We start from the raw sequence: 20,358 nt of genomic DNA on the forward strand, positions 1-20,358 counted from the left end.
AATACGGTTACTCTAACAAAGTTTATGATTAGTTTGTGAAACTGTGAAACGGTCCGTGTACGGTTCTATCTAACTATCTACCTATCTATCAATCTGAAGAAACATTTCACCACCAAAGAGCTCTTTAAAAATGCAAATGGTTGTTTTTGTGTTCATAGTTCTATATAGAACCTATATAGAGTCAAATCTATATAGGGATTGATGGTGAGTATGAGAGAGTTTAATAGTGAGCATGAGAGAGTTTGATGGCACGTGTGAAAGAGTTTGATGGTGAGTGTGAGAAAGTTTGATGGCGAGTGTGAGAGAGTTTGACAGTGAGTGTGAGGGGTTTGATAGTGAGGGTGAGAGGTAAGTTAGAATTTTGGCCTAAATGGCCTCTCATAAGTCTGTAAGTGTAAAGGTCGAGCCTGCACCGCCTGCTGCCAGCAGAGGGCAACAGCGGCAAGAGGCCATAACTTCAGGGAACTCCAATTCCCAGAAGCCCTTGGGCTGATTAGGTCCAACCTGACACACCTGTGGACTCCTCTACTTAAGGCTGTGGCAAACAGCAGCCCTTTGTCACACCTTTGTAGAGGGGTGACCGGTATGGTACACAGTCCAGGTGGGCCTTGAGCTACAAACTGCTCCAAGCAATAGAAAAGGTGTTTGATCCACCAAGAGCAAACAAGTGAAACATAAAGTGTAGCTTTCCTTTATACCTACAGGGAGAAGTGTGTTTTGTTTTCCCATTATCTTTTATTTCACCTTTCTAGTTCAGCCTTTGTTTGAGCACGCTGTTCTTTTGTTTGCTATTTGCCATTTTCCCACCTTTTCATTTCCCCTTCCTTAAGGTGTTTTAGCCGTTGTCACCAGCGCCAGTACATGTGCGCCAGTACATAGGCAGTTCGAGCCTGGCTCTGGGTCACCTCAACTGCAATGTCCCAAACTCACATTCCATTGCCCCTATAAATTTATTTAACACTCTTTCTCACTGGTTTTCATTTCTGCACTTGGGTCCGTCTCCCCGCTGTCCCGTAACAGGAAGAAGTTAAAGTCAGTGTGTAAGATATGTTCAGTCTGTAAGAAGTTAAACTCAGTGTGTCAGATGTGTTCAGTCCATAAGAAGTTAAACTCATTATGTAAGATGTATTCAGTTTGTAAGAAGTTAAACTCGGTATGCAAGACGAGTTCAGTCTTTGAGAAGGTAAACTCAGTTTGTTAGATGCGTTCGTTCTGTAAAAAGTTAAACTCAGTGGGTAAGATGTGTTCAGTCTGTAAGAAGTCAGTAACTTACTGTAGTTTCTCCAGTTTACAATGTGGATCCTCCAGTAGAACAGACAGCAGCTTCACTCCAGACTCTCCTGGGTGATTATATGTCAGATCCAGTTCTCTCAGGTGGGAGTGGTTTGATTTCAGAGCTGAAGCCAGAGAAGAACAGCCTTTATTTGTAACCATGCAGCCAGACAATCTGCAGAAAGGAAGGTAAAAGAGAGACAGATGGCATTTACATACAGCAAAACCCAGCTGCAGTACAGAATTGGCCTCCAGCCAGTTCAAACCAAACAACTGATAGAGACAATGTGTGAAAGCTGTAGCAAAAACTTTTATTTTCAAATTAATCTATTTAAAAATGTGTTGCAAAGCACAAAGATAGCCCTACTGAAGCCCACACATTGGATTCCTGACAGCATTAGCCCCAAGATGACCAGAAAATGAACCAACATTAAAGAGAAACAGAGAAAATGGACTCCAGCCCTCTACATTGGAAAGCCTTTAAAAGAAAAACTGCACACTGGTGTGTCTCAGTAGCCAATTAGGTAAAAGCTCTCCATTTCAATTCCACCTGCAACACACTCAGGGAAAAACACACTTAATAGCCCACAGGTTATTAATATATAATAAATTCATATACACTGAAACTTCATTTTATATATATATATATATATATATATATATATATATATATATATATATATATATATATATATATACATATATAAAATGAAGTTTCAGTGTATATGTGTGTTTATAAGTTTTTATATATAGCCATAGTCTTTCGCTAGAGTTCGCTATGGAGAGAAAGTATATGTCCTTTCACATGTGCTTTCTTCTATTCTCCAACATGTGTTATTCATTTCTTGTGTCAGTTATATTTACTTGCTGTTGTATGTCTTTGTTTATGTCCCTCCTGAGGTGAGGACATTGCAACTTTTAACCTTGACCCCTTCACCTTCTCCTCTAACTTTTTATCCTCACTCCTTTCAATTTTTTCTCTTTCCTATTTGCTCCCTCCTCTGACCCTCAGTATCTCTACATAAACCATGTCAGACTGTGTGTTCATTGGACTGGTGACAGACTGATGATCAAGCTGTGTTTGTGCAAGATTCTCGGTAAACATGTGAATAAAACTTGAAATCTGAAGATCCAGTCTCCTGACTCATCCTGCTGAATTTCTAACACTATGCGCTAAAGCTGCTAGGCTCACTACATAACTGAAATAGCAGCACACTGACCATGCTGTTTAGTATTGTTTTTTCTTAACATTGTGCAGGGTGGTACCAAACTTCAACTTCTCAATTTAAAATATTTCATGTGGGAGGTACAGTTCCCACTTCAAATATTTCATGACCTTGTAAACTATTCTGGGACCTCCCTTCCAGGAGATTTCTGAGGAAAATCTTTTACCTTGTAAAAATAAATTAAATATCAATAAATTACAATTAAAATATTAGGAAACTATTTAACAATGTGAGTGTAAACAGTGTGTGAATCATTTCCTTAGAAAATGTACTTCTTTGACTGTTTTAAAGCAAAGCTATCAACAGTATCTTTAAATCCTTTTTCTCTAATTTAAGGGCTGACACTATTACCAAACCTTGGAGAAATTCCTGCTCTACTTTTAATCTAAAGTAGGTTTAAATAAGTTTCAGTGCAAAAACATTTCACCATAAAAATACATTTAAAGTTGTTTCCTGTAGCCTGTAGTCACTATTTAGCTTATCAGAGCACATGCTAAATACTAGTCATTACAATAATGTTTTGTATGTAATTACAATGAGCTTAATAGCAGAAACAAGAAAACTGACAAAAAGTACTAAATACTAAAATTTTATTAAATACTAAAACTTTAGTGTTCATTTTTACTGGTGGTTAGTCTAGTTTCTTGCAACACTCAAAGAAACAAAGAAGATTTCAGAATTGCATGAGAGAATATGACATGACAGCTCACTACACACTTATTACAGGAACAAGGACGGTGAGAGAGACAAGAAAAAATAATGTTGAGTTGATTGATTTGCCAGTTCATTGATTCTTTCTGTAACTTTTTTTTCATTCAGGATTGAATTCACAGAAAGCTCACCTGAGAGTCTCCAGTTTACAAAATGAACTCTTTAGTCCAGCAGAGAGCATCTCAACTCCTGAATCCTGCAAGTCATTGTTACTGGGGTCCAGCACTTTCAGGGAGGAGTATGGTGATTGTAGAGCTGATCCCAGATTTTCACAAGCTTTTGCACCAAGACTACAGATGTGTAGTCTGCAAACAGACAATACAATGGAGTCAAAGAAGGAATTAATTATATATATGTATGTATATATATATATATATATATATATATATATATATATATATATATATAACAGAATCATATATATATATATATATATATAAAATTCTGTTTTTGTATTTATGTTTACATTTTCTTGTGCCTTATCAGCTTATTTCCATTCAAGAATTAATTCACAGAAAGTTCACCTGAGTGTCTTCAGTTTACAGTGTGAGTTCTTCAGCCCAGCACACAGAAGCTTCACTCCTGAATCCTGAAGGTCATTGTTACTCAGGTCCAGCTCTGCCAGAGACAAGTTTACAGATTGTAGAGCAGATGAAAGATTCTCACAGGAACTTGTGGTGAGACCACACCTATCTAGTCTGCAAAAGTCAGAATATAGTACATGGTGTAATCAGGAGAACTGTAATAGAATTACGTTACTCTCTGTATTTAAAAAAAAATACACAAAGTTTACCTGAGTATCTCTAGTTTACAGTGTGAGCTCTTCAGTCCAGCAGAGAGCAGGTCCACAAATGAATCCTGAAGGTCATTGTTACTTAGGTCTAGCTCTTTCAGAGATGAGTTTATGGATTGAAGAGCTGATGATAGATTCTCACAGGAACTTGTGGTGAGACCACACCTGGCTAGTCTGTAAAAGTCAGAATAAACATAGTACATGGTGTAACCAAGAGAATTGTAATAGAATTACTTTACTCTCTGCATTCTACTTTGTCTTTCAGAAAGAAGTATACAAGATTTTCATAGCTTGATTACTCATCCATTTGATCCCATTTAAAACAGAAAACATATCCACTGTTTTTTTCTCTAAGTAGAAGCTCCCTGTTTAAGACCATAAAAAGTGTGTTTTTTCAGCAGCATACTATACTTTGTGTTTTTAAATTTCAAGGACAGCTAGAGAAAGAGATTCAGTAGAAGTTTAAATTCGTGTGAAATGAATATTAAAATTCCACACAAATCAATTATTGTAAGATTGCAGTTTATTTATTATGGTTTGTCTTTTTTATTAAAAAACAGTGCAAGTTCCTCAGTCCAGCAGAGAGCAGCTCCACTCTTGAATCATGATTCTTACTCAGATCTAGCTCTTTGAGAGATGAGTTTATGGATTGTAGAGTTGTTGATAGGTTCTCGCAGGAATTTATGGTGAGACCACACCTGGCTAGTCTGTAAAAGTCAGAATAAATATAGTACATGGTGTAATCAAGAGAACTGTAATAGAATTACTTTACTCTCTGCATCCTACTTTGTCTTTCAGAAAGAAGTATACAAGATTTTCATAGCTTGATTACTCATCCATTTGATCCCATTTAAAACAGAAAACATATCCACTGTTTTCATGTGCATTTAATACCATTCAACCTCTCATGCTGGGGGAGAAGATGGAGAAAATGAAGCTGGACAACTCCATGTTTGCATGGGTCTTTGACTACCTGTCTGGAAGACCCCAGTATGTGGGGTTGAGAATCTGTCTGTCAGATCATCTGGTCAGCAGCATTGGAGCACCTCAGGGAACTGTGCTCTCCCCCTTCCTCTTCACCATGTACACAACAGACATCCCTCTGTGGTGGTTGGGTGCATTAGGTATGGGCAGGAAGGAGAGTATAGGAACCTTGTGGAAAGCTTTGTTGAGTGGTATATGAGGAACAACCTGATCCTCAATGTGACCAAGAACAAGGAGATTTTATCAATTATCATCATGGGTCAGAAAGTTGGGCTGGTAGACACTTACAAATATCTGGGTGTCCTGCTTGACAACAAACTGGATGGGAAACCAGTCTGTTGTTGTGAGTGCTGCCTTCTTTACAGCAGTCTGCTGGGGAGGCACCATCAGAATGGGAGATGCAAAAATGCTATGGTATGCTATCCTGGACAACACATCACAACCCCTCAATGACCTACTGGTCAGACAGCAGAGCACTTTCAGCAACAGACTCATTCAGCTCCGCTGTAGTGAGGAACGGTACAGGTCATTTGGACCAAGAGCAATCACACTGTACAGAACCTGTGCATTACTGTGCACTGAGTCACTGACAGGACAGACTTACTGGGTACTGAGCTGCTCCCCAGGGAGAAAAACTCTGCTTTGTCAGCTTGGAAGTAAGAAAATCAAAGTGTCTGTTCACCAGTTAGATCAGGGATGTCCAATCTTATCCACAAAGGGTGGCTGTAGCTGCAGGTTTTCACTGGAAACAAGCAGGAGCTCAGCTGTTTCCCCTTAATCAGGAAAAAACAAATATCCATGAAAACCTGCAGCCCCACTCCGCAGATACAATTGTACACTAATAAGTTAACAGAGGTAAAAGTCCTACTTTGATTTTCTTTGCTTGTTGATAGGACTATCCTTTGGAATTGGGACTACAGGAAAATGTGGCACAGGGTAAAAAAGAAATACAAGGTAATTTCCAAGACTGATCTGAAGATTAACACTAGATTTATAGATTAATTGAAAGATTAAGGATTTATCTATTTTAAAAACTTATAGATTTTATTTCAAACATAAATACATTTGTTGTAAACATAGATCATTTAGCTGTTCTCCCCAGAGCACAGCAGTCTCAGATCACTACCAAATCTCATATGAAATTTGCTTTAGTGGTAATGTACGTTCATCACCAGCTATCGTGTTAAACAGATTATAACTTCCTCCACAGCTGGTAGCTTTATCAGAAACCTCCCACAATTATCAGCTTCATTCAGCTGTCCATGTATTAGATATTATGACCAAGTGCTTAGAGGATACTTTCCGTTCTACTCTAGATAATGCGGCTCCATGAAGAAGTAAAATAATAAGGCAGACAAAGCTGCCCTGTGGTATAATGATCACACTCGAGCTTTAAAACAGACTGTCAGACAACTAGAGTGAAAATGGCGCCTGACTAAACTAGAAGTGTTCCAGTCTGCCTGTCACAACCGTGCAGGAAAACTAAAATATAGCTGTTGTAGCTCAGTGTTTGAGCATTATAGTTCACTACTACATGTTGACATCGCGTCTGCAGTAGTTAGCTAACCTATATGGAGAGGAAGTGAGTTTTACCCTGCTAATGCTTAAACCGGAAGTAATCACGAATCTTGTGAAAAGGGCCCATTAATCATCAAAGTTACGTAAAAAAAAAAGAACACTTTTTTTGCCTTTTATAGGGTATGAACTGCTCTACGTCTGATTCATAACAATTGTATATGATGTGGAAACAAGTGGAGATTTGAGCATAAATGATAAATCAGCTTCAGTGCATGAAACCAGCCTACCAGCACCTCATTTACATATCATTTACATGAAGCACACACTAATTCATGCAGATGTTTCTGTAGCCAGCCAATAAAACGGCAGTGTTTGGCATGAAAGCTGATGGCCGTGCTCGTGGGTGGAGTTTGATGTCCAGCAGTGAGTGCACTCCTCCCCTGCTGACCAAACTTAATAGTATTAAAATTACAACAACTGGAAAAAATAAAATGTGAAATAAAACAAAATACTCTGTGTTGTTAACATAGTAGAGTGATTGTTTAGTGTAATTATTCCCTAAAATAAACGCTGTATTATTGCAGTGTATGACCGAAGCTGTGTTTGTGAGTCAGTAGTACGAAACAAAAGCACAGTGTAATGTGTCTTTAAATGGAACATGAAATAGTTGCAGCACTTGTTTATATCAATGTGCATGTAAAGTAAGTACATCCACTTTTGTACTGGACTGTCATGCACACAAATTAGTATTATTGAAATTTTCTATTGTTGTTCTTATTTTTGCAATTACAGATTATGTTGATAATAGTTTTGGTTAAGTAGCCACATATCCAGCATTTATGCCTAAAATTATATGCACTCCTACCAGATATGAGTACAGATATGCCAAGATGAACGTGATGAATAACAAAACCGTCAGTAAATTTGTGTGCACTCATCTTACGGTCAGATGTGACCATAAGCATCTTTAATGAACAAGAACCAAAGTGAGAAAAGTGAAGCAACTGAATATATGGAGGTGATGGAAAGTTAATTAACAGATAATTAGCGGGATTAACACTTAAGTGCTAGTAAGTTATCACGTTAATTCTTTATACGAAGAAAAATACTTATTAGTTAATTAACAATGTAATAAGCAGCAGTTAGTACACAGATGATGAGTAAGTAAGCCATAAACTAACGACAAACTAACTTATGACCTAACAGTGTACTTAATTATTAATTGATAAGTGCTTAATCAATTACTAAGTAATAGCTAATGCTTAATGAAGAGTTAACTAATAACTAAATAATGGGAAACTACTAGTTGATTATATATTTAATGATTGATTAGCAACCCTTAATGTAAAGGGTTACCGTGTGCGTTTGATAGTGAGTGTGAGAGAGTTTGATAGCGTGTGAGAGTTTGATAGTGAGTGAGAGAGTTTGAAAGTGAGTGTGAGAGTTTGATAGTGAGTGTGAGACGGTTTGATAGTGAGTGTGAGAGAGTTTGATAGTCAGCCCTGATCAATCATCAATAATCAGATATTAATCTGCTTTATTAATGTAGATGTAACACCCACCGAGCTTTTCTGCAGACAGTCAGAGCTGGGATCAGTCTCCTATAACCCTCCTCTGATGTGTTGTATTTCTTCAGATCCAGCTCATCCAGAACCTCCTCTGAGGTCAGAAACATGCAGGCTAGTGCTGAACACTGTCCAGGAGAGAGCTTCTCCTCTGAGTGTCTCTCTGAGTTTAGATACTTCTGAATCTCTCTGGAGAGAGACTGGTCATTCATTTCAGACAGACAGAGGAACAGATTGATGGCTCTCTCAGTGGAGATGATGGATCTCTTAGTGGAGATGTGATATTTATCTTCTCCTTTGATTAAACTCTTGATGTACTCTCTGGTTCTCTCTGAGCTGCTCTGTGTTGGGGTCAGTAGACCCTGTAGGCGTCTCTGATTGGACTTCAGTGAGATGCCCAGCAGGAAACGGAGGAAAAGATCCAGGTGTCCATTTTGACTCTGTACAGCTTTATTCACTGCTCCCATCAGAACCTCATCCAGTAGCTCATACTTAGACCACTCACTCTTTAGTGGTTTAAATATCTGAAGTTCCTTCTTGTTTTTCCTCTCATAGCAGTGAAACACATAAACAGCAGCCAGGAACTCCTGAAAGCTCAGATGAACAAAGCAGTAGACCTTCCTCTGGTAAAGCACACATTCCTCCCTAAAGATCTCAGTGAAAATCCCAGAATACACTGAGGCCTCAGGAACATCAATGCTGCTCTCTCTCAGGTCCTCTTCATAGAACATCACATTGCCCTTCATTAGCTGTTTGAAAGCTAGTTCAGCCAGTTTCAGCAGAATGGTTCTGTTGGACTCCAGCAGGTTCTTTGGGTCTCTCTTGTCTTTCTCCTCATACTTCTTGTTCTTCATGTTTGTCTGAGTGATCAGGAAGTGTGAGTACATTTCAGTCAGAGTTTTAGGGATTTCTGTATGACTCTGTTTGATGATTTGCTGAAGAACAGTGGCTGAGATCCAGCAGAAGACTGGAATGTGGCACATGATGTGGAGGCTCTTCGCTGTCTTAATGTGGGAGATGATTCTCTTGGCTTGGTCTTCATCACTGATCCTCTTCCTGAAGTACTCCTCCTTCTGTGGGTCACTGAATCCCTGAATTTCTGTCGAACGCTTGATGTATTTTGGAGGGATCTGATTGGCTGCTGCTGGTCGGGAGGTTATCCAGATCAGAGCAGAGGGAAGCAGCTCTCCTTTGATGAGGTTTGTCATCAACACACCCACTGATGATGTCATGGTGATGTCAGATACTTTCTCACACTGTTCAAAGTTCAGTGGAATTCTACTTTCATCCAGACCATCAAATATAAACACAGCTTTGAGCTGATCATAAATCTCTGGGTCCAGATCTTTGAGCTCAGGATGGAAGTCACACAGAAGTCCATGAAGACTATATTGATCATCTTTAATCAGGTTCAGCTCCCGGAACGGAAGCACAAACATGAGCTCCACATCCTGATTGGCTTTTCCTTCAGCCCAGTCCAGAATGAACTTCTGCACAGAGACAGTTTTTCCAATTCCAGCGATGCCTTTAGTCAGAACACTTCTGAGCTCTGGCTCTTTTGGTCTGTTATCTTCTTTTCTTTCTTTGTGTCTGAGACTGTCAGCCTTCACAGCTCTAATGTTCTCTTCTTGTGTTTCTCCTCCAGGACCTGGTAGAGGTTTAAAGATGTCTAAGCAGTTGATTGGAGAGTCTTGTAAGTGTCTCCTGGATGTTTTCTCCATCTGTAGAACCTCATGTTCTTCATTCACTCCTTCACTCTCTCCCTCTATGATGCAGAGCTGTGTGTAAATCCTGTTCAGGAGGGTTTTATTCTCTTCTGTTCTGATTCCCTCAAATAAGCTCTTGTACTTCTTCTTCATTCTGGTTTTGTGTCTCTCTAAGACTCTGTGAAGGACGTCATCCACTGGTTGGTGAATATCTGCCAGAGTGTTTATCTGCAGTGCTGTTTGTGTGGCGTGCTGCCTAATCAGGACCAAACACAATAACATAAACATCATTAACACAAATACCCATAAAAGTTTTGTAATAATTTATTTAATTAGATTTGAGATATTTTGTTAAACAAAAGACAAAAAAACTTTTTGTTTGTAGTAGTTTGTCAGAATGTAAAGCAATAGCTTATTTGGATGGCTTTATCTAGAATCAGCAATTATATTTAATATAAAACATGGCTTATTTACATGTTCTTGAATTAAGCATAATAACAGTAAATAGAGTTTATTAATAAAGTTCAAGTGAATCTTTACTCTAAATATCAACACCATAGTTTCAACCGTGTAAAATTACACTTTCAGAATGGATGCATTCAGATACATTTCACATGGTAAACACTTTGACAGCTTTAAGTTTGAAGAATGCATTTTAGATTTTTAACACTTTCAGTAAATGAATAGTTAATAAAGTCCATGCAGTAAAAACCAGGCAGCAATGCTTCTCTCGGACTGAAATGAAGCCAGTAGCAGCTCTTCAGCTGACAAACAAAAAGTATCTTTGTAGTTTGTATGTGGTAATATAATGTATATTAATTAACATTAATTGATATTAAACTTGGTTTTAAATATTATAGAACTGGTTATTAATAGTTAAAGATTCACAAACACACATTGTGATCTGATCAGCAGTCAGTCAGAATCAAACCTGTACTGAGGCGTGTGGCACTGTTTGGGTCTCTATTCTGCTCACTAAGCTGATGATAAGTTAGCTAATGAGACAGTACAGGCATCTTAATAACACAAATCTCAGTGTACAGTGAAAATAACTGACCAGTTTATAAAAGCTGCTCATCACAATGTTTATGATCATGTTGAAAGTGATATTATTATGTATTGTTATCAATAATAATAATAATTATTATTATTATTATTAGCAATATGAATAGAAATAAAGCATAAATCAAATTAAGTTAATGCACTAATGAATAAATAATTTCTTAAAAAAAATAAAAATAATAAAACTACATATAAACAATGGATTCATTAAAAACAAAGTTTATAAAAATGTTTTTAGTCACTTGAAATTGTGTTCTGATTTCCTGTCTCTACTGGTAAATTGTTTTTGTCACAATAAACATCAAATAAAAAATTTTGATTAATTAACATTGTTATGAATTATTTGTTAACATTCATTCTGGATGTTTACAGACATAATCTATGAACTTCCCTTTGCTTTCTTTAAACCCCAATAATGAATAATCAAGTCAAGTCAAAGTTTATTTATATTGCGCTTTTTACAACAGGTGTTGTCACAAAGCAGCTTTACAGAAAAATCCGAGTCCAAGGCCCCATGAGCGTCGCCAGTGGCGACAGTGGCAAGGAAAAACTCCCTAAGAGCAAGAGGAAGAAACCTTGAGAGGAATCAAGACTCAAAAGGGGAACCCATCCTCCTCTGGTTGACACCGGATAACAAACAGTGTTAGTATAAAATATTATAATACAAAACAGGAAAAACAAGTTGAGCAATGGTTAATTAGCTTAGTTTATGCAGCGGCAGCAGCATCAGGAGGGTCAGTTCATGCAGGTGAGGTCTGCACAGCATTGTACAGCATGAAACTCCATGGTGGTCAATACAGTGCAGATCAGCCAACAGAGATGGAGCACTGGTGACTCTAGCAGCTCTGGTGGTTCCCATGTGGTGACCCAGGCAGACGTCGCTCAGGGGCTCAAATAAAGGGAGGGAGAGTGAGAGAGAAAGAGAGAGCGAGAGAGAGAGACAGAAATTGATTAACAGGACAGGTCCGTTTATGGAGAGATATTAGTGAGTTAATAGTGCAACAACTGATATTAGCAAAATGCTTGTGCAAATAAAAATGTTTTGAGTCTAGTTTTAAATGTAGAGTCCCCAGCGAAGGTGCAGGGCCAGGACATTTAATGATTTATACATTAAGAGAAGAATCTTCTACTCTACAGGAAATTTAAAGGGTAGCCAGTGTAATGACCACAGGATGGGGGACATATGGTCAAATTTTTTGGTCCTTGTTAGGACTCTAGCAGCTGCATTCTGGACCAGTTGGAGCTCATTTATTAAAGTGTTGGAGCATCTAGCTAAAATGGTGTTACAGTAGTCCAGTCTGGAGGTTATAAAGGAACCAGTTTTTCTGCATCATTTAGGGCTGGAATATTGCATAGTTTAGTGATGTTACGCAAGTGAAAGAATGCGGTTCTAACAATGTTGCAGACATGTGTATGAAAAGAGAGACTGGAATCGAAAATAACGCCTAGATTTTTCACAGTAGCGCTTGGAATGACCGTATGGCCTCAAAATTTAGTTCACATTTGGAGAGTTGAGATCTCTCTGCTTTGGGTCCAAGTAGTAGGACCTCAGTTTTGTTAGGATTAAGAAGAAGGAAATTAATGGTGACCAGAGCAGGTCTATTTAGGCTTTCTTGTAGACCTGAAAGATCAAACAGTATTTAGTGCTGGTTTAAGGAGCCATTTGTCACAAAAATTCTTCTGCTTTAAATTACCTGATTGTAAATAAACTCATAATTCATTAAAATTACATGTTTTGAAAATAAACATACAACCTGATGTATTGACATGTAGAGTGTATTCAGTGTAAAAATAAATAAACAGGATTCAGTGTGACGATACATGCATGTGTTTCATGAACTACATACACACTACACCACTTGTTAAACAGACTCCAGGTTAAGAGCAGGTCATCCTCCCCCTCTGCTCCGGTCAGTGATACCTCCTGCGAGAGCACAGATCTGACCAATATGCTCCTTGAACTTTGAAAATTAGCAAGACTCAAACCCAGACAGCAGTTTATCCAGTGCCCACCTGAGTGTCTATGAAGAGTGACTGTGTGTGATACATTAACTGGGAAGGTAAATAAGAGTCTTTAATGTTTAACTTTTTGTGGGTCACAGGACTGAATGTTCAGGCAGGACCATGACTCTTCTTAAACACAGATCTGGACACTGGAGAAACTGCAACTAATGATTATTTTGGCAGTCGACTTATCTGTTGATTATTTTTTTGATTAGTCGATTAGTCAATGATTATTTCTGTTATGACTTCCACCTCTGTTTCCTGTGGGCGTGGCTCCTGTTCCTGTTTTACTTCACCTGCTCAAGTCTGCAAACATGTGAACGTCACCCTGTTGTCCAGTCAAGTTCCCATAGCAAATTAAAATAATGACCCATGAAACAAGAATATGAAACTTAAGCTTGATAGCTTAAATAAATGCATTTGTAACATTAATAAATGTAATCCTAATAAAAGTGAAACAAACTAATTTAATAATACAAATTAAAGTGTAAGAAGCCTTTCAAATGAAGATAATGTAACTCAATGAAAAAATGTAACTCAAAATAGCTGCCTCTGCCCCAGCATGGGGGCTGCTGAATTGTAGAAGTCATAACTCTGCAATGCAAAAACAAACTATATAATAAGTGACATTAAAGTACGTAAAAGTGTAAAAAATAATCCATCCTATATGAAATCTTGCTGGTTCTGGAAGTCCAACAGTTTAAATAATGTTTCATACGTAAAATAAATAACTTTTAACAATTAGCAATAGTTTACAAAATCTTTAATTGGAGTGCAGGAACGTGAGTGTGTTGACGTGCTCTGGAGCAAGGCTAGCTAGCGTTCTCTTAGCTAACACAACCCATGAGACCTTGTTTTCCGACTGGTAAACTAACAAACCTTATGATACTAAGATTAGCTGGCTAAAATACAAAGTGGTAGAAAACACTTTTACCTGTTCTACCCTTTTACCCACTTTTACCCTTAGTAGCATTAGACCTGATTCACACATGGTACCTCTGTGTGGTGTGAGTGATACGGCAGTGTGAGCTGGCCTTTCATACATACAATGTTCGAGCTGCAGAGCGGAGTAGGAGAAAGTTATACAGACATTAATTTTTCCAGGCCACATGGAAATGGTCACATCAATCACTCTGCTGAACAAAAATACAATTCATAAAAGTGCACGGTATGTTTGTTTATCCTGGACAGCGTTCTGACTTCTGATTAGGAAAAAGTTTCAAGCCTCTGGACCAACCAGAAAATCTGTCTGCAGCACGGAATGTTTAACTAGTATTTCATCATAAATTAAATGAATTAAAAATAGCATTTTTAAGTTTGTCCATGGTTTCCTGTTTAATTTTCAGGACTTTTTAAGTGTATTTTGCTGCATGACGTGTGTGGCCCTTGGAAAAAAAATGTCTCCTGGTCTATTCTCTAAACACTGCAGCGCTTCAGTGCAGCATCCGCAGCCTGTGTGAAAGCGCTGACCAGTTAACATGGGCACCGAAATGAAAAGCAAGACTTTTCGTGTCACTCGCCATGCAGAAGCAGTATATGTAAATTAGACATCATGGCTCCAGGGTGCTTGCGTTTCAGACGGTCATGCATCACTGTAGTGCTGCCGTGAAATGACAAATCTGCTTTACAGTGTCTGCATTCGACTTGTTTCATTGGTTTATTTTCACTGAAATGCTCCCAGACTTTTGAAAGTTTCTATCTCGCTTTTTGCTTCACCTTTTTACAGGCTCTCCGCTGTGCATTCAATATGCTCTTCATTAGTACAGAATGCAGTCATGCCAGATAATGGAAGTGATTCCGCCCCCATCACTTCCTATAGAGCACTGCAGTTACAAATTAATGACACATCGACACTGAAATTCTAAGTCGACAGATTTTTAGAATCGATGTTGTCGATTATGTTGACTAATCGTTGCTGCCCTATTTCAGTCCTGCTAATATTAAATATGTGAAAAACTCTTTACTCTGATCTTTACAAACTGATCTACAACATGCAGCCCAGAGCTCAGATACATGTTTACAATGATTCACTGTCAGAACTGTTATTTACTGTTAGCAGTTATTTACCCTGAGTCAGAGGTTCCTCTCCCTCCACTGGACTGTGCTGGTAACACCATGGACTGGTCACTCTTCATAGACACACAGCTGGGTTCTCCTCCTCCTCTGCTGAAATTAAGAGGTTCCTCCATGGACCAGCCACTCTTCATAGACACACAGCTGGGTTCTCCTTCTACTCTGCGGAAATTATGAGGTTCCCCCATGGACCAGTCACTCTTCATAGACACACAGCTGGGTTCTCCTCCTCCTCTGCTGAAATTAAGAGGTTCCCCCATGGACCCGTCACTCTTCATAGACACACAGCTGGGTTCTGGAGATGCTGCACGCTTCACTCTGAGAAAAGTTCATCCACAGTGAGATTAAAGTGCTGAGTAATAATGTTCTTCACTAAGACTAATTTATTCTGATCATAAGTCACGATTTCCTCTTTCTGTTTAATCAGGTTAAGAGCTGATATAAAGTTACTCACTTTGAATCAGAGGTTCTTCCTCCACTGCTGGAGTGATGCTCCATCACTGAGGTTTTACTCTCCACACACAGCTGGACACTGGAGATGCTGCTCTCTGTGAACAGATCATCCATAAACATGTATAGTTACTCTCAGTTGACTGATGAGTTTGTTGTTAACACAGCAGGAAATATTTTTTTATTAAAATAATCCAGTCCATATTTTGGATTGGATTATTTCCTACAGAGGAAGTTCAAGTAGACACAGGAATCGACTGACACAATCACATCTTTTGGTGCTCCACACCCTTTATTTATCATAATCAGTCACTGTATGATACAAATTTGCAGTGAATTTTGTGTAGAGCTCATACTGTTCATCACACAGAACTGCACCCTAGAGGGTTTTATCACTTTGTACAGAAATTCTGAGATTGGACATTAGAAAATGTCAATAAAAAAAGCCAAACAAAAACACTTAAATGTTATAAAAGACGATTTTATGTTAAACTGAGGTGAACAAAGTCTATTAACACAGATGAGTTGTGATACAGGGTGATGGAAACAGAGTGTTGAATAAACAATGATGTTGTGGAGGCATAAACCTCATATTTCAGCTTCATCTGATCACCATAATAATAAAATATCTTTGTGTAATATTGATCCAGAACTGTGTGGTCATTCTCAGGTGGACGGTGTTGGAGTGGAACAGTAGTCTGATCTCTCAGTAAATGGTCCATCACTCTGAGCTGCTGTAGTTCAGCCATGTACAGATGACCACTCTACTCACAGCTAATACAGACTCAGACTCTCCATTAGGCTACAGTTAGGTTCTCTTTAGTTACACAGGACTAATCCTGTTATGGCAACTTCAGGATCTTCATATAAGAGTAAGAAACACTCAGAGACTGATGAACTGAGCTTTTAATAAACTGTATTTACTGATAGAATCTCAGTTTAAACAGATAGTAGAACTGATCACCTCTATAATCCTGATAATCATTATCAATAATGTTACTGTCTCTCTCTGATCTCTCAGTTCATTATTAATAAACTGTATTTACTGATAGAATCTCAGTATAAACAGACAGTAGAACTGATCACCTCTATAATCCTGATAATCATTATCAATAATGTTACTGTCTCTCTCTGATCTCTCAGTTCATTATTAATAAACTGTATTTACTGATAGAATCTCAGTATAAAGAGACAGTAGAACTGATCACCTCTATAATCCTGATAATCATTATCAATAATGTTACTGTCTCTCTCTGATCTCTCAGTTCATTATTAATAAACTGTATTTACTGATAGAATCTCAGTATAAAGAGACAGTAGAACTGATCACCTCTATAATCGTGATAATCATTATCAATAATGTTACTGAGGTCTGATGTTATCTAGATGAAAGGAGTTCCAGGTGTGGAACCGAAGCTCCTCTCTCCATGTTCTGTAGAACCACAGCTCTGCTCAGGTTACTCTGCTCTACCTGCTGAGGTTAATCAGGTGAGTCTAGAAGTGAGGAACACTTCACTGCACCATTCATACTGTAAACTCTCTCTACCTCAGTAGAACCGTCCTCCTCTCTGGATCTTCATGGTGGATCACTGACTCTTCATGGACTCGTAGCTGAGATCAGGTGAGTCTAGTTTCTCTGAATCAGACTGAAACTTTAAACCGCTTTGATCCGGTTCAGCTCCTGCTCACCTGGGCGCGCGCACCAACCAACGCCGAACAGCTCTGAACTACGGAAAAAGAAAAGGTTCAAAACACGTTTGTAGGGCCGCGTGTGTTCATCCAATCAGCCACGAGCAGCACAGAAATTATTGATCAGTATGATTGATTAACGTTTAGTGGGATTAAAATAATGTAGTTCACTGAATCTCAATGATGCCCTGTTTATCTGAGTGTTGAGTTATTTTATCATACATACATACATACATACATACATACATAAATAAATAAATAAATAGCAGATTTCTGTCTGATTAATAATGTCGTTCATAATAATCGCTGCTTTACTGTCTGACTCCAGCGTATCATCACTGATCTGTTGCTGGTGTGATACAGACTGATGGTCTATATGGTTATCCAGATGTGTTTTTAAGGGAAACACTTTTACTTTAACCCAGCAGAAACATCCAGATCAGCTCCTCCTGCCATGTACAGCTAAGAAACACACACCATGGCGGAGGAGCGCTGTGACTGACTCTGTTAGACTCCATCAGTAATCAGAGTCAGAGTCAGCCTCATTCTGATCAGCTCAGAATGAGAAACACTGTTAGTTTATCAGAAAAGCTGTTGTTCCCTGAATATCCAGTAGGTGGCGCCAGAGTGGAGATAATGACGCCTCCTGCTGTTCAGCTTTGCGTTTTGTCCCCGCTGTCATGCCGTAGTTTCCCCCGCTCTGAGTACATTTTAATAGGCTGATTGTTCCCGAGATTCTCTATGAACGGACTTCAATACATTTTAGACCAGCTGTGTGTCCGACAACCGGCAGCGTTTCAGGAGGACGCCTGGTTCCTATCACCACCTCTGAAAAACTTCCTCTTTAAGTGTTAATTATGAATAATAAGATCAGTTTTTAATATTAGAAACTGATCTGGAAAAGTGTAAATATGTAAATATCTGTAAAAATACAGAGAACCTCAAACAGATTATTATACCATTAATTTCAGAGAATTAAAATAGTTTATATTTATCCATATCTTTATATTTAGATTTGTGTATATCAGAGAGAAATATAAGAAACAGAGAATAATAATAATAATAATAATAATAATAATAATGACATCATTAACTCAGTGCTCTTTAAAGGTCCAGCACATCTTCATATTTCTGATTCAGTCCAACTTTTACTGAGAAAAAGATTCTTTGACTCTTAAAGTCTCACTTATAAAATTCAGTTTCTTTAAACACAATGAGGTTTTAGATTATTTAGATTAATTTAAGATTAATCTAAATAATGTTATTCTTAAGATGATTTAGATTAATTTAAATAAACGAATGCAACACAGAAATGTTGAATTTTCTGAAACACATTGAATGAAGGAATAATTGTGAATTAATTAAAAATCCAGTTAATATTTGTAATTATTTTATAATTTAATTTAATAATGTAAAATAATTACAATTAATTTAATTATTATTTAATTGATTTGCACATAATTTTATGTCACTGCAAATCAGCGAATAAGGCCTGTGGCTGCTGCATTCTAGTGGATCTTTCCCTTTTTTAAAGCAGAGATATCAATGATGTGTTCAGATCCCCATGAAAAGATCTGTTTCCTGTTGCAGAGACAAAAAAGTTTTGTATCAAAGGCCCCACCGGCTCCCATAAAGCTAGATATAGATCAGGAGGAATATCGTCTAACCCTGGGGTCTTCCTCTCTGTTTGTGAAACTCTTCTGGAGCTGTGACTGCTCCATGACCCCTCATAACCCCCCCACCAACAACTCAACATATGTTCAAAAACATTTCTTAGAGGTATCAAAATTGAAGGCCAAATGATGATGTAGGATCCTAAAGCTGGTGGTTAAGCATTTATTGCCCCTTCCATTTAGAAAAGAAGCCAAGACTTCTGAGGGCTGAAGTTCACGGTCAGACAATATTGGTGTTCAGCCTTGTCCCTACACACAGAGATTTCTCTGGATTCTCTGGATCTTTCACTGATATTGGGTACAGTAGATGATGAAATCCCAAAGTTCTTTGCTATTTTACTGTGAGAAACATTAGTTTTGCATTTTTTCACTATTTGCCTGAACAGTCTTTCACAGAGTGGTGAACCCCTCCTCATCTTTACTTCTGAAAGACTCTCTGAGATTCCCCTTTTTACCAATCATGTTACTGACCTGTTGCTAATTGATCTAATTAACAATGAGATGACAACATTTGATATGTTGTCTTTGTCTTATTTTCAGTTAAATACAGGTTTTAATGATTTGTACATCACTGCATTGTTTCTGTTTGTGCTCCTCCTCACTGTTTCAGCTGTGTTGTAACTGACAGCTTTACTGTGGTCTGTATCATCTCATCCATGAGTACCTATAACTGAGGAACGTGTTCCAGAGAAACACACAGCTCACTCCCACCTGGGTGTTGTGCAGGTTTTCAACAGAAAAACAGTTTTTCTTTTGCTTCTCGTTCTTTTCCATCCCCTCATCCGGTTTGCTTTTGCTCCACAGCTGCTACAGGGCTGTAAAAAGCTACTTGCCCCATCCTGATTGTCACTATTCCTATGTATTTGTATGTAATATTAGACAAAGGGAACCTTTTGAAACAGAAAAAAAAAAGATTTTTACAAATGATTTCATTTATTTTAGAACCAAAGTCATCCACCATGTGAATCACCCATGTGAAAAAGAAAATGCCTTTTAAATCTGATAACTTGCTTCAAGGCCTTTAGCAACAATAACTGCAAACAACCTTCCTCTAATTTTTATCAGGAAAGTTGAGCACACTCTTCTGTGCAGGGCTGCTTTAACTGAGACAGACTTTTCAAGCATGAACCACCTGTTTGAGGCCCTGACACAGCATCTCTGCTGGGCTCAAGTTAGAGTTTTGACCAGGCCACTCCAAAACCTTTATGTCCTTTCAGCTTCAGCTCATGGACAGATGAGCTGATACTCTCTAAGAATTCTCTGATACAGAACAGAACTTCTCCATGTCTTCTTGTTTATTCAGTTATTTATTTGTGCTGTAAATGTGAGACGGATGGTGATTTTTGCTTAGCAGCGGTTTCTGCCTTGCTGCTCTTCCATGAATGTCACTGATACCCACCCTCCTTCTTCCAGCAGAGTCATGAACACTGACCTTAACTGCAGCATCAGAGACCTGCAGTCCTTTGGATGTAAAGAAAGCTTTGACGCCTCGAAGTTTATATATTACAACTTTCCACGAAGCACAGCTTCAAAAGAAATGTTTTTATTTTTTATTTTTTAAGCAGCAGAAACTGTTTTAATATAAACAAATAAGAAACAAAAAACAAGCAGCACCCCTCAAAAAACTAAAGT

General features: G+C 38.1%; 1 protein-coding gene across 3 annotated transcripts in view; it reads right to left on the minus strand.

The window, feature by feature from the left end:
* Positions 1-17,074, minus strand: part of LOC118803577 (NACHT, LRR and PYD domains-containing protein 12-like) — a 38,879-nt gene extending 21,805 nt beyond the window's left edge. For all 3 annotated transcript variants that reach the window (XM_036564058.1, XM_036564057.1, XM_036564059.1), the window contains exons 1-8: positions 16,911-17,074; positions 15,369-15,462; positions 14,909-15,232; positions 8,067-10,031; positions 4,003-4,176; positions 3,734-3,907; positions 3,341-3,514; positions 1,274-1,447 (exon numbers count right to left, since the gene is read on the minus strand). In XM_036564058.1, the coding sequence (XP_036419951.1) occupies positions 1,274-1,447; positions 3,341-3,514; positions 3,734-3,907; positions 4,003-4,176; positions 8,067-10,031; positions 14,909-15,232; positions 15,369-15,412 (3,029 nt within the window). In that variant the 5' untranslated portion in view covers positions 15,413-15,462; positions 16,911-17,074. The remainder of the gene's footprint in view (positions 1-1,273; positions 1,448-3,340; positions 3,515-3,733; positions 3,908-4,002; positions 4,177-8,066; positions 10,032-14,908; positions 15,233-15,368; positions 15,463-16,910) is intronic.
* Between the last annotated feature and the right edge of the window lie 3,284 nt (positions 17,075-20,358).

Source organism: Colossoma macropomum, unplaced genomic scaffold (genome assembly GCF_904425465.1).
Source record: "Colossoma macropomum unplaced genomic scaffold, Colossoma_macropomum, whole genome shotgun sequence".
Lineage (NCBI taxonomy): Eukaryota > Metazoa > Chordata > Actinopteri > Characiformes > Serrasalmidae > Colossoma > Colossoma macropomum.